The following is a 16370-nucleotide window of genomic DNA, read 5'->3' as shown; positions in this document are numbered from 1 at the left end:
ATAATACCTTAATAAAAATAAATAACTTAATAATAAATAATTTGACAAAAATTAAAAAAACTTTTTGAAATTGTTACTGTATGTGCTTCTTACACTTAGACAAAAAATAGGGCTCCCATATCTTAAGGGGGAAAGGTTCTGACCCCTTTCTTGGAAAAACGTTTTTCTTTTGATTTACTCACTGACGACAGAGTTTAATAAGAAATTTATATTAGGTGAATTAGATTTTTTTTAAACTTTGTGAAGACTGTTTTTCTGAATTTCTATTGAGAATTCTGATCTTTACATCATTTGTGAACTAATTACAATAGGAACACCAAAGTTAATTTTGCGGATAAGTAATAAAATTCTCTGAATTTTAATTATCACGACATTTACATCTTCTGTTTACATGATAAACGACACAATTTATGAAGTAGCAGTACTAGTATTATATTTATAAAAAGTGGTACAGTCGTTTTTACTTTACGTATAACTTAATTTATTCCTCAATCCTTATTATATACTGTAGAATACAAAAATAACTGTAATAAATAAAATTTTGTTTATTATTTAAAGCACATTTGTATATCATACTAAATGTTATTTTTTAACTAAATGATTGTTTTTTTTTGTGCAAGAAGTCTTTAAACATGAGCAAGATTACTTTCAAAATTATTATTTTTAAATTTTAATTATAAAGTTTTTTGATTAAACTATTAAATAATTGTAAGTAACAAAACATGTTTCAAAAAGTATCAATAAACGATACATAACAAATAATAGGAGTAATAAAGAAATGACTGAATAGTATTCAAAGATACTGCATACAAAAATTTCTATAGTGATCTATTTATCATTAGAAGATATTGTTTCAGTGACAACAGATTCATACAAATAGTTTTAGTCGGTTTGTCAATTAATTGGCTTTACAATGTAATAGGAACAAGTATTGATCATTCTGTTAAGTACTGATAGTATTCTGTTAAAGAACTTTTAGCAAGAGCTAATAATGGATTGTGAATAACACTAACTTATACGAAATGTATATTTTAATCCTTGTCATCATTTATTAATCGAATCTTGTAATATATTAGCTAAACAACCTTAAAATTTAATTTTACAACAAAATATTATATAATATTATAGAAGCTACCATTAATCTTATTTAATTAGGATCATAATTAATTTTCAGTTATTTCGGTTATTATTATGCGATAGACGATCTGTACAGCAATAGTGGGAGAGAAACGGGAATATTTTTGAGACAGAAACCAGCAAGTCGTTAAGCGTCGAGCCAAACGAGCTTCTTCCCCTCTTTTTCTCTTTGCCTCTTCGCTTTCCTTGGACAAATAATGTCATCAGTATATCTCCCTAGTTCTAATGATCTAATACCAAACTCTGTTTCATTAGCACAGATTAACAGTCCTAATTAAATCATAAAGTATTTATGTAATTATTTTACAAGATTTTAATTAAATACTTAATTAAAATTTTACATAGATGAATATTGTAGAAGGGTGAAATGATCATAAAGAGCAGGTTAGGGAAAAAAAAGACCATAAAGAGAATGGGATGAGTATGTTTAAAGCATTAATTATGATGTATGCAGAGACAAGACTAAGTACAAAGTAGCTGAATAATCTTGATATAAAATTAAAAGGATGCAATCAATCAAAGTTAAAGTTTAAAAGATAAAAACAAACACTAAAGTGATACAGGATTTCAGTTGATTTGAATGTAGAAAGTGAATAATTATCAATAAAAAATAAAAAGGATTGGAATGACCATCTTGCACGAATGGCATATATCGTATTATATTCTTTGCTTAAAAGTACTAGCCAATTTGGAAATAAAATCTGAAAAAAAAATCTTTGACGAAGGAATAGGCTACTCAAATGTAATCTCTGTAGAAGAAAAAATTATGTGAATCCTGTGTATTCATGGCAGATATAGAGTGATCCTCCAGCCAAATTATTGTTTGATACGTGACTTGAAAGAATAAACACCAAATTGATTTGGAATTGCAATTGCAAGTTGAAAATTTTCCGATAAATCCCTCTTTGTTGATCAATGGTGAAACATTCTAATGCAATTAAACACCATTATCAAACTGAATCTAGTTCCTCGATGAGATTGTGTTGTTCAACCTTTATTGCTAGTTTATTAAGAGTTTATGAGTTTCTCTGTAGAGAGCCCAATGGTTGTCTCTGTTAAAGGGGAGCCATTCCCAGAAGTAACAACAGTGTTGTTAGGCAGTGGTTGGCAGTGGCAGCTCATAGCTAAAATTAGTGAGGGTGCTGGTCCAAAAAATGTTTTTCTAAGCCTTTTCAAGGCCATAGTTAAAGTTTTCTGTAAAATAAAAGAAACAAAAAAAAATTAATCAAACAGAATAGCTGGAAGCAGGATAATAATCTAATTCTACATTTTATCACTTTCGAGAATACGCTATGCGGTTTTTACAATTTTTACTAGTTTTCACAATGTGCTTAAAAACCATTTTTGTTTTAAAAGAATAAATAATAAAATGTCAGTACTGATAATATTTTTTAGTATTATTTGATAATGACTTAATAAAATATCTGCTTAAAAACATTGTAGTACGATGGTGGTTAATTTAAATTTCTATGTACACAGAAACAAATACATAATTAGTTTTTACTAATTACCTTCTCTTTTGCCCTTCCAGTGTGTTTTTGGACAGATTTGGCAGTCAAAGAGCCCTTGCTTTCCGCCATCTTCTGATCACTACTGAAAAAATCTGATGTGAACACCACATGACTTCCTTGTACATATATTAAATTACATATACACTTTTTTGCTACACTTCATTTAAACTTATTTCATTTGAAAGTGAGATAAAATCCTCCAATTATTTAATAAACGTAGACGGACAGTTACACAATTGCTAAGATATTAGTTTTTATTAACATCAAATATTTATAGAATTATTAATTCAACAATCTTACCTGAAATATTAAATTACAGTAAAAGTCTCTTGATTAGTCTTTAAATAAATTGTTTACCAAATAATCTAATAATAAAAACTGATTATTCTACTGCATAAAGTCAAAATTAATATTTGTAACCAGTATACAGCAGTTCACTAAACGGAATAGTTTAATTATTATTAACTTTTATCTATACAATACACCAGAAATCTGAAATACACACCAGAAATCTTGTGGATATGACGCACAAGTGAACAAAAAATTTCAACATCACTTTAAAGTGAATACAAATCAAAAATGTATTTTGTTATTCTGTCAAATAATTAAATAAAATGATTTTAAAAATAAATATACTATTTTTATAAGAATTTGTCAACAAAATCCAAAAATAATAATATTGTAAATTATAATTTTCAATTAATATTAAATAATCAAATGTTTCACCAAATATATTTACATATACACATATGTAATGCCTATTAAATTACATTTACAAACAAATAAAATCAAGTTGAATTAAAAATTGGCTCAAAAGGGGATATTTTTTCTTTAGTTTCTAGTCGAATTCTAATTTTTGTTCAAAGAGGACTTCAATTTCCCACAGTTTCGTAGTTGTCAATTTATAATTAAGAGATAAAAAGTAATATAATTATTTAAAAATAAATTGAGGATTGGTTCTTAATAAATTGCTTTACAGTTGCACTAATAAATTAAGCAAAAATATTATTTAATTTTACAAAAAATGAATAAATATTATAATTTATTTCATCTTGCAACTCCTTTTTAACATCTAATATTGTGACAATTTCCCACATCAGGTGAAAATAGATTAATACAAAATAATAAGCGAATAACTGGAGTTTTATTCTACTAATCACTGTAATACAATGGATTAATTTGTTTTACACCTAATAATGGAATGTTGTTAGATATAAAAATCAAAGTGGTCTAGGTATTAAAAATATTTTTGAAATAAACAAAATTTTTGAAGTAAAAATACAAATAAGTTATTAAAAGTCAGAAAAAAATGTGTATGTGTGTATTTATTTATTAGAAACTAAAAGTATTTACTTTTAGGAGTAATACTTAAAAATTCAATTCTGAATTGTAGTATTTTGAAAATTTAGTTTTTGTAAAGCTACATTAAATAATCATCATCGACATATTGAATAACTTAATGTTTGATGTGCTACCTTGGGATAATGTCATTTTTAATACAAGGAAATCTATCAGCAGATTAATTTAAATACTACCTTGAAGTAGAGCACAATTATAGAACTGGATCTGATCTAGATAATAAAATTAATTGGTGCAAACACTGATTTAAATTCAATTTTGTTTTTGGATGGCAGGCCTACTCATACTGCTTACTGTGTAAATAAACTTTAAAATGAAAAATGTTATTGTAATCATCTGGAATGTACGTGGTCCAGTACTGTAGCATATGCTCTACAGATTTATATCTTCTTCCTGACATTTCCGTTGGACCTACTTTAAACATTTTTTGCTTCAGATTGAAACAATAGATAAACAGTGTTTGAGTTTTAACATCAGACATATTGTAATCAGTGTAGTCAATATAGTAAAAGAAATTGGAGCTATATATTCAAAATGAAGTGCTTCATTTTAACTATGTGTGTGAGAAAACTTAGAATTTCAAATTATTATTCTACCATTTGCATTAACATAAACGAGAAACTAATTTTATATTTTAGTAAATTTGTTCACATTAGTTGTTTTTCACTTTAAAAAATTAAACAGAAAATAAGCCATAACTTGGCAATAGTTTCCATTAAAAAATTAAATTTTTTAACATTTTAGAGTTTTTTCAAAGCTTCAATAGTTCTTTAAAAATATTTCAGGTTCTTTATTTTCAATTTGTCCAAATTATGAAAGTAAAAAGTTCTAATCTTTTTTTTAAATATTATTACAATCTAATGAAACCTGAAGATGAGTGAGTGATGCTAATATTTAAAGTGGTTAGAATTATCAGAACAATTGATTATTTTTTTACGATATTATTTTCATCTCAAAAAAGACGATTAAAATTATATGCAATTCAGGTATCACTCCTGTTTAACATATGACTTACATCTTGTCTTCCTTTTTTAGAGGCTAGTGCACCACATTTTTAAGAAAGTAAAATATGTGCCCCAAGGTTCATAATTATTTAGTTACATTGAAATTTAACTAATATTTGAGCATACAATTTCAGTAAATTGTATTCAGTAAATTATAACACCCATAATTAAGTAAAAGAACATATTTCAATTAAAATAATATCTAATGGTAATTGTTAAATTATGTTACTAGCTACAGCCGCTGTATTCTCATTTAGATGTTCTACCTTGCATCAGAGACAAAAGAGCTTTGATGAGTAGCAAACGTTAATAATGAACGGTGTCACTTGCTTCTTGCCCCCCTCAACAAATTCCCAAGTTCCAGCTTTGACCCTTCCCTTCTCTCATCTATTCTCTACCTGACCGTGTCCCACATTATTTTCTTCCCATTCTCTTCGTTCCAGGTTTACCTGGAAATCGATTCCAGTATTCAGGACTAGTCTAGAAATTCATCCCCTTATTTTGTAGCTTAATTCTTAAATGAAGATCTATAAATTTAAACCTTACAACAAATAATAAAAAGAAATTTTTTATTATTTATTTGTTACTTAGATTTTTATTTATTTCTTAAAGGTACTTTTATACTGAGTTAATATAAAATAGACTGAATTGTAGGTGCATCGACTGTGTAATTCATTTTTTAACATTAGTTGTTTTTCATTATCATATCCAACCTATTCAAAACAAAAATTGAAGTTTTGTTGATAAACTGATCAAAAGGCCTATAATACAAAAACTGAAGCAAATGAGCTCTTTATTCGTGGCGTAGATTCTTAAGTTGAATGAAAACCGGTTTTTTTTGAGCTAGTTATTTTATTTTCTGTGTTTATATTAACGATAATAATGTCTGCAACACATTAGAATTTTACACTTATTGCCTACTGAACAAATAAACCAGTACCAATTGGTGTAGTGATTATCACATTGGCTTCTTAATGAGATGTCTCGGTTTTGATTCTTGTCAAGGATGTGAGGATTCTTTCACCCATTGTCACATCCAGTGTTAAAATATCCTCATTTCTCATAAAACTGTACGTTAAAAAGGGTAATATTCAAGGCCGTTGAACTAAAAAAGCTGTTTTAGTTTATTTTTCTCTAACATTATTAAGTTTTATCATAAAATTTTATCCCAATGTTAGCTATGAAAGTAAGACAACTGATCACTAATTGATTCTCTCAAGAGAGTTGAGATATCTCTAGATAATGTCATCTCTGCAGTTTTCTTCAGGTTGTCAACAAACTTAGTTTGGTTTCAGGAATTTCTATTGATTGTCAAACCAATGCAAATTCGTTGAACACGACTCTATCTTTTGTCTCTTCTAATACCTATTTTGAGAGGAAACTTTTGACACTGATGGATTCACAGTGTTATGTCAAAGAGAAAACAGCAGAAGGAGTAAGAGCCCTTCTGCTTGTCAATAGCCATGCAAGAAAATTAGCCAGCTTAATACAGCAACAGCTGGAGATAGGTTATCAAGTTAACAGTTATCAAGTCCAGAATGGTATTGCTGGTTTCAGCCAGACGGCGCTACATGCCACATGTCTCGAGAAACCATGGATTTTGTGCAAGAGTTCTTTGAAGATCGAATAATAAACAAGGGTTTATGGCCTCCAAGGTTCCCAGACCTCACATCTCCTGACTACTTTTTGTGGGGCTATATTAAGTGCGAGGCCTTCAAAAACAATCCTCACACTATTGATGAACTCAAAGTCAATATTACAGACTTAATCACGAATATTTCCAATGCAACTCTTAAAAAGATTTCTGCTAATATGCTGAAAAGAGTCCATGCATGTATAACCGCAAGGGGTAGGCATTTTGAGCATATTCTTTAACAATTATGTAAGTAAAAGCTTTTTATTAAATCTCTTTTGAAAGTAACAAATAGATTTCTTTATTTCACCTAAATTTCCCTTTCTTAAATTACATTTAAAATTCAGTAACAAGACTAAAAAATCACCCTGTATAAGGACATTTTTGCAGATTCAACAACCTTCAACTTTTGATATAACTCAAAGGAAAATTAGGGGTCGCATATGAAAATGAGTGGGTTCAATGCTTTTTAATGATTTATCTGTATGCGACTTGCGTATATGCATATCAAAAATCTGATAGAAAGATAGAAAGAAGGGCTTCCTTCCTTTATCGCAAAGTGATACCATTATGTACTTATGTATACCTTACATTCAACAAGACATGGCATGTTATTAGTTGAGTCCAATAAGAATTAAGACTGAGAGATAGAATCAAGGAACTCGTGTCAATAAAATTTCATTGGTATAGATTAATAATGTGGTCTGTTGACAAAAAGTCAAGTCCTTAATGGACCTACACTTACTCAATACACTTAAAATGTGATATTGAAATTATATTTTAATTTTTCTGCTTAACGATTTTGTTAATTAAAAGAATAAAATAATTTAATAAAAGGTTCGTTTGAGTCACTAAATAAATTCAGTAACCCAAAAACAATATTTTTATAGAAAGAAATACATGTGGTTATGGATTATTCAATTCCGCCTGAGAATAACTATATTTGTGTGTACATATGTGCCTTTGTGTGTGTGTGTTTTTAATTAAATAAGAAATTTGTTACCTTTTCGAGTTATTCTCTAGTTCAGTTCTCAGTTTAAGTGTTTTTTCTTTGTTCTCTAACTTAGAAAGAGGTCGATTGGAGTAGCAAGACAGTACCGAAAACACTTCAAAGGTCACAAGGCAAGGTTGAAGCAAGATAAAATTGGCTTAAACAAAATAACACTACAAAAGAGTTAACGAGTTAAATGAAAGTTTAATTATTTCCTATTGTGTACTCACATAAGTCTTTTTGTCTTTGAGTACATTTTGTTTAGATTACTACTCCCTCGTTAAGTAAAATTCAGTACCGAAGAAAATTTAATAAAATTTTTAACAAAACAAAAGACTGGTCAATGCAATTAAATTTATTTAATTCAGTTTTGATGGAGCTTCATGAATTTCTATTCTTTACTTGACTATAATTATTTCGTGTTTGTACCTTTGTTCCATGATCTATATTCTTAACATATTCGTATTGATTGGTCTATCTTTGTCTAACAGTATAATCAATATATATATATATTTGATCATACGCATGTTATCTTTTCAATTAGTAGATTCATTGATCACGAATGTATACTAGTTAATACTTTTCATTAAAAAATTTCTCATTAATGAGCTGCCTTAGAAACAGGAAAAAATTTTATGTCAATTCTAAACATTGATACTGAAAGTACTAAGTAAAGAGGGATTGTTGCTTACATCAGTCGCATTAATCTTCTATTTGAGTAGCCATAAAATTCTACTTTTGCTTTTTAAATAAGTTTATCTCCTATTCATTCCTCAATGAAGAGTTGGATATGTTTTTAAGTAAAAGAAATCTGTTGCTACAATTTCAGTTTGACATTTCTTTGATCTTGATCTACTTGGTCAACATAAAGTACAAAGATCTTAGCTATTAAATATTTGACTATTGTTTTATTTATTATTAAATTATGTATCTGTATAAGTTAGCAGGCGGACTAAAGTTAACATCATCCCGTTATTCTAAGGGAATATTTCAACAACACATTCGGAGTACAATTTATTAGTGATATAACATTAACATTAGTTCAATATTAGTTTTATGTAAATCTAGCAGTCCTACATGGTTAACATTTTTCAGTAAATTGTACATTTTTTAATTATAATGTGTTAGAAATAATACTACATAATTTATATAAAGAATTGTCTTAATACTAATAAAAATTAAGATGGAAACAGTTTTCTACTTTATCTAATTTTCTTTTTTTTAAGTAAATTGAAACTTTGATGTATATCAAATTCTATAACAGTGATGGGTGTAGACGACCTGATATAAATCGGAAATCACTTCCAATTCCATACGTAGCTAATCATAAAAATAACATCTACATCAAGCTTACTGAAGGGGAAAATAATAAGAAGTGAAGTGAAGCTTTCTCGATGTTTTCTTAACTGAGCCAAAATTTTGGCTGACATTGATAACTGGGGACGTTACTTCAAGGCCGGTCCAAGGCAGTAGGCAAGGTAGGCGACTGCCTACGACGGCAAAATTTAGGACTGAACTAGTACGAAAAAAAATAAACACAACCCACAAAAAATATATTTCAATTACTTGAATATAGAAAATATTATTAACTATTTACTAGTACAATATTTGTTTATTGTTTTAAATGTATATTTAAATTATCTCAGAAAATAGTAGGTTCTAGTTTTATTTTGTTAAAAAAGTAAATTTTGTTTTACCATAAAACCATTTTCCATAAATCTGTATTAACATATTGTCTTAATTCACTTATATGTCATTTTTCTGGTTAACATGGTTTTTTCTTTATAATTCTGTTATTTTTATTTTTTTATTTTAAAGTTTTTGTGAAGCTTGGGGGTGGCATTTATTGGGTTTGCCTGTGGCGGCAAAAACACTAGGGCTGGCCCTGGTTACTTATAGGCTAGAAGAATCCAATTTCTTGTATTACTATTAACATTTAATATATTACAGAATTTTATTTTTTATAGTGCCTGAACATAACATAACTCCGTAACATGCCTGCTCACTTTATGTACAATGGTAGACAACCTTTTAAAAAGCCATACATATTAACCTGTTGTCTAAATGAAGGTATTCAAATTGATATGTAATCACAAGGTCTTTTTCATTTATCACTTCATCCATTATTTCCTCTTTCTTTTAAATACATGACTAATTTTTTTCTCAAGATAATGATAAATTAATTAATACCATTATTTTCTGCAGATATATTAACAAATTAACAATTTAATATTTATTTATGCTCCCAAAACCTGAATAAATTGTATTAATTTGACTATTTTGTCACTATTTTAATTAAATATTGATAATTGACATTACAGTTTTCATATTTTCGTGTGTTATGGCTCGACCAGGATATTGAGAGACTAACCCACCGGATTGGTCTAGTGGTGAACGCGTCTTCCGAAATCAGCTAATTTGGAAGTCGAGAGTTCCAGCGTTCAAGTCCTAATAAAATCTTTACATGGATTTGAATAATAGATTGTGGAAACCAGTGTTCTTTGCTGGTTGGGTTTCAATTAACCACACAGTTGAGGAATGCTCGAACTGAGACTGTACAAGACTATACTTCATTTACACTCATACATATCATTCTCATTCATCCTCTGAAGTATTATCTGAACGGTAATTACCGGAGGCTAAATAGGAAAAAGAGAGTATATTGAGAGGCTAAAAAATTAAAACTTTCTTATAAATACAATTTATTAGTCTAAAAGCATAGAAAATAAATAAAACAAAGTAATAATAATAATGATAATAGTAATTACAACAACAATAATGATAATAGTTAGTAACAACATCAACAATAATAATAATAAATATAAGACATACAAAGTAGTAATTCAAATATGGATAAGATTTGTTTAAAGACAGTTAAATTATAAAAACCAGAATACAGTGTAATTCACTAAAAACATTATAATGACCAGTAATATTAATACCTAATATTGCATTAACAACAAGATAGGATTAGATAAGTCTAAAGTTCATATAATTCAATTCTCTGCAAATATTATAACGTTTGCTGTTTACAGTAGAACTACTGTACACTTTATGAATGAATAATTATTACTGTCACTTTCACTACTGTTTACCAATAACTCACCGAGATGCTTCTTGCATTCACTCGCTGTCCACAACGGAATGTTTGTGACGTACTCTTCATTCGTTGTTACTGCACGCTTACTGATATCGCCTTCACCGTAACCGCGACGAACACGGCTCGCAGAACCTCTAACAGAACTACTCACTGTTATCGCGACTAAGTCAAACGTGGCCTTGCCAAACTACTCACGGTACTACTCGCTTAACTATTAACCGTTCCCGCTCGTCCTGGCAGTATTTATATCTTCTGGCTTGTAGAACCAGTACCCTCCTCATTCCTTAATTGTTGAAGCGTAATAACTTTCATCGTCCGCGCCTTTAAGTTTTCCCATAAATTCTTATTCCGATCAGGTAACTCTTCTCGCCGGACAACAGCTGTTGGAGGTGCTATTGTCTGTATTACAAGGAACAGATTGTTAAATGGACCTGTTAGCCTGAGAAAAGAATCCCTTTTAGTTCCTTCTGGATTCTTCCTTTCATTATTATTTTCTCATACTTTCTTCCTAATTGGAAGAAGTCCGGTATCCTGGTTTGTTATAATGGTCGTGTTACAATATAAATTCCACTTTTCGAGTAATTTTCACATTCGTAATGAAAATTAATAATAAATATTAAAATTTAAAAAAAAATTGTGTAACGCTAGCATTAAATATTATTGATTCTACCTTTGTTGATCAAATCAGTCCTTGAACGGTGTTTTTCACTCAGTTTTCTAGTTACTCTCCGTACTAGTAAAGTGAGTGAGAAGATTTTATAAGTTATCCGTGTATGAGAAAAGGATAAGTAAGGTAGGTAGGTATGGTGATTCAAAACGGCATGGCAATAATATGGGAACTGATCTGCTACATTAATGCGAGTAGAAATGTTGCTATAAATATTACTTTTGCAGATGGTTTATTTAAGATATAGCTAGGGAAATATTTCAGCCTGATATCTTCTCTAAGGGTTAAATGAAGCCGTAATCTTCGAACCCAAATTAAGTGGAAAATTTGGTAGGTTTTTAATTTTTTGACCAGAAAAATTTAATAAAACAGATCGTATAACTGTTTTCTCAGAAAAGAAATGAGATGTTGAAAACTTATTTCCAGGAATATCCGATAAAATTGTTGGAAAGCTCAAAAAAATTGTAGTGAAAAATAATGTTTTTTTTTAGGTTTGTCGTAAATTAGTCTTGTTAAATTGCTATTAAACGGACAGTATTTTTAAAAATTTATTTTTCAGAAAATTAATATAAATTAAGTTTATAGAAAGCAAATACAAATTTAAAAAATTCTACTTTTTCAAAACAAAACTGACCAAATATCCAAAATCACTATTGCCATATCATTTTTTAATATCCTGTGCATAAAACTGATTGATTTTTCATCTTTACATAATTCCAGTCTTTCCTTAGGAGCACACGAAGGCAGTAGAGGTTCTTGGTGTAGATGGAAGGAGACACTGATCTGAATTTTTACCTTTTTTTCAAGGATCACTTCTAGAGCGTTATGAATCCTTTACTATTAGTGAATTCCCCCGTTCCACGTATATTATAATAATTCTGAAATTAATTATAAAATATAGGTAATTACGCAATAGTTTATATAGTTAAAGGCCTTCGGTGAGCTGTAAACTAGAGAAAAAAGCCGTTTGGTTTTCGAAATGAAAGAATGTCGGGGGATATTTTATCTCCCTATTCATTGCCGAGACTGGACATCAGTCCCTTGCTTCTGGGTATTAATTTTGTTTGGCGGGTATTTAAATTTTAGTGGCGGTTATAGATTTATTTTTAGTTTAAGATGGACAGAGTTTGAGATTGCGTTTTGATCTTTGTAGTTCGGGTTTGTATCTCGGCCGCTTTAACAGGCGGCCGGTTGGTGAATGTATATACTGCGGGGAATGGGATTCCCCGGAACACACGTTTTTCCGATGTCCTAAGAGGTCGGATTCGCAAAGAGATAGGCTCAGTGTCTACTAACACTGACGCCGGAGAATATAGTCGCCTATATGGTAGCTGTCCCCAACAGTGGAAACAAGTTGAAGGCCTAATTATCTACATTATTACGACAAAGGAGGAGGATTATAGGCTCTGGTACTCAGAGCGTTAGGGAATACCTGATTGAGAACGTGAGAAACGTCGATTCGAAGGAAAAGACACGACGACCAACTATATAAATACCTACAATCTGGAATAGGAAGCGACGATCCCTCTGTCCGAGGTAGGGGGTCTCAGGAACAGTATAGCTGGGCCGGACTCCCCCTATCAAGGGGTAGATAAGAGGGAGCTATTTCAGTGGTGGAAGTTAAGTACCACAAAAAAGAAATATAAAAAAACCCGAAAGATACTCCCGACTCCTGATGATGGTTCCTGGGAACAGCATAGGTGGGCTCAGTTTCATCACCGGGGGTTTGAGGCAAAGGGTGAAGGAGAAAAGATCCGGAACCGGCGGGCTGACCTGTCATGCTGGACTTACAACCCGTAAGCGGGGAGGCCCGTTAGAGTCGGAGGGACACCCGTGGGATTGAGTATTAGTTGCTTGGATGCGGATCCTTCCCAGGGGCAGAAGGATGAAAAACAATACGTATGTACCCCTTTAAACAAAAGGGTTACCTATACGCTACTTCTACTATGATTTTTATTCTCATTACAGATTTGTTGACATACTAGAGATTGATAAAGACATGTAATACTCCGCAGTCTTTCTTTTTTTTAATTGTAACATCCTACTAGTTTGTTGAAATGTTTCTCTTCGTAGATCACAACTAAAAAGAACTAGCAAATTTTGTTAAAAGCTCAAAAAGTAATTTATTAGAATCCATTTTTTGTATCTAACTTTTAATGTAAATTAAACTCTTAATTGCGCTTTACAGGTCTCCGTGGCGGAGTTGTATCGTTTCGGCCTTTCATCCGGAGGTCCCGGGTTCGAATCCCGGACTGATATGGCAATTTTCAACGCTATAAAATTCCATTTCCATACTCCAAGAACAAGCTTCAAGCTTATGTGGCAATATCACTAAACAAAAGCAAAAACAAAACAAACAAAAATTATGTATATGTTGATTTATGATAATAATAGTATCAGTTACTTAGTGAAATTTTTAGGTGTCTGAATTCTAATGGGATGATCAAATCCATTTCATCTACGATAAAATGAAACCATATTATTTCTGCAAACTAATATTATTGGAAAACTAATATTGATAAATTTAAAAGTTCAACTTTCTGTCGTTTTATATTTACGAATTTGGTACTTTCGTTTTATAAGAAAAATAATAAAAGAGTAGTTTATTTCAAAAAAACAAAAACAATATCCACCTTAGGTGAATATCGTTTTTGCGCCACTGTCTCACCTCTGTAAAACCAGAAAACAGGAAAAAATTCGCGTGTACAATAAAATACTTCAGCGCACGTGAAAGGGCTTTTTGTTTTCATTAAAATTTTTAATAAATTACTGACCCATTTAAAAATCCTCCGACTATTTAAGAGAAAATTAAATTATTTTCTTTGATATAACCAGTTATTAATTTTTTAAATTAATATTAATACAAAAAATCGTATACAATGTAATTAAAAATTAATAAACAAACAGAATTTTCTGCATCCTCGTGTAACTTTGCAAATAACTCGTGCTTAACTAATTTCCATTAAGTCTCCATTGTCTTTTTTTTTTGTACTGAATTTATTTACTTACTATATACAGATATTATTTTTTTTATTTTTGCTTCATATATTAATTAGTTATTTTTAGTTATTAAGTTGAATATTAACCTCTTTTATTTTCTATTTGGTAATGATCCTCCTCCAATCAAGGTTTTATTGCGTTTTTCATAATACATACTGACTATACCTACTGATCTGAGTAAAATTTTTATTTCTCTAAAAAAATAGTTTAAGACTATATCACAGTCTTATATTGTTTTTAATCCATAAATTACACTTTACCAGGTACAGTCTCAGCCAAATACTTTTCCAAAAAGCTTGTAGAAAATCCGTCAAATGTACAATATTATTAAAGATATAAGTATATAATTTAAATCGTATATGTGTATATGTTCGCACTTCCAATCTACTCCTCCGTCCACACGCATGGATGCTCACATGCGCGCGCGCCCACACACACACACACACACACACACACGCGCGCACACACACACACACACACACACACACACACACACACACAAGTGAGTGCAAAATTTATACAATCTACCTAATTTTTAAAAAATATTTCATTATTTAAAATTATTGTTTTCTTTTTTCAGTGTCGGCCGAGTGTCCGGATGATCGGTTACATATGTTCAACAACTCCTGTTATTTGTTCGCCAGTTACCCGCAAGTAACCTGGCAGACAGCTAAACAAATCTGCGAAGAAATGAAGGTGACTATCATTATTATTTCATCAATATGTGCTTTAAATTGTAATTTTTTTTACCCCATATCATTAACTTAAGATGTCGATTTATTTTTCAAGCCGGTTTTGTTGTCGGCTTATAAATAAACATGAAGCTTAACTGTAGAAGTAATTAGCTCCTGGGAGTTAATTTATAAATTGTATTATGCACAGTGTTTGTTACATCTCGTACGTTTTTGGTTTATTATAGATAATTTCTGTTAAAAAAGTTATCTGAACGTTTTTCAAATTATAGCAGAAAGAGATTTCTGATTTTTAATCAGTTTCAAGTTGTCTTTCAAACCATATTATACTATAACTGCAAATCTTATAATAATGATTGTTCCTAAGATAAATTTTTTTATAGTATTTCCGGTTTGTCAGCGGAGTTTTATCGTTCTAGTGCAAGAGTTTCAAGAGTTACAGTATTAAAAGAAAAAATATTTTATTTCCATCTCCGATAAAGTAACAGTTTCTGAGCTCTAGAAACTGTTACTTTGCAATAGTTCAATAACAGAATAAACAAACTTGGAACGAAAATAAGGTTAAGGATTCACTAGAGTTGCGTTTACACTACCGAAGAAAACGATTCTAAAACTGACATACATTTCGCATGTATTTATGCTTGTATCAACAAAAAATACTTTCATTTTTCCTTTTAAATAATACACTTTAAAAGTTAATAATTACTAGTAATTTTTTTCTAAAATATTACCAATCTTAAATAGATTTTTTACTACTTTCTTTATATTATTTCTATGAATTTAATTTTTTAGTAATTCTTTTCATAATAATGATTGAAATTTGGAGGTGAACTTATGTTTTTTATTTTTACTTCCTTGTACGAAGTAAAAGAAGTACTGTGATCGCGAAAAATTTCGGTTTTTAGATTTCAAAGGAAATATCCATTTTGACCATCCCTGAATACATTTTGACTAATTTCACCGTGATGTCTGTACGTACATACGTATGTATTTCGCATAACTCAAAAACTATCAGCTGTAGGATGTTGAAATTTTGGATTTAGGACTGTTTTAACATCTAGTTGTAACCTCCCCTTTTGATTGCAATCAACTGGACCAAGAGTCAAAACCAACCAAAAAAAAAACTGGATTTTTTACTTTTTCTTTCTACTGCTACTGCAGTAATAAGCCCTTATTGAGAGGTTTTCAAAGATATATCATAAGTGATACTTATTTTCATTGGTTCCAGAGTTATAGCCAAATGAAATTTTAATTAATGAAATATTTTGATTTTACA

General features: G+C 30.0%; 1 protein-coding gene across 1 annotated transcript in view; it reads left to right on the top strand.

Annotated features, from left to right (window-relative positions):
• LOC142326585 (uncharacterized) overlaps positions 1-16370 on the top strand; it is a 354985-nt gene that overhangs the window by 235245 nt on the left and 103370 nt on the right. Inside the window, exon 7 of the mRNA XM_075369170.1 lies at positions 14983-15098. Coding sequence (XP_075225285.1) covers positions 14983-15098 — 116 coding nt within the window. The remainder of the gene's footprint in view (positions 1-14982; positions 15099-16370) is intronic.

Source organism: Lycorma delicatula, chromosome 6, assembly GCF_047948215.1.
Source record: "Lycorma delicatula isolate Av1 chromosome 6, ASM4794821v1, whole genome shotgun sequence".
In the NCBI taxonomy this organism is placed as follows: domain Eukaryota; kingdom Metazoa; phylum Arthropoda; class Insecta; order Hemiptera; family Fulgoridae; genus Lycorma; species Lycorma delicatula.
This window is presented reverse-complemented; position numbering and strand designations above follow the sequence as displayed.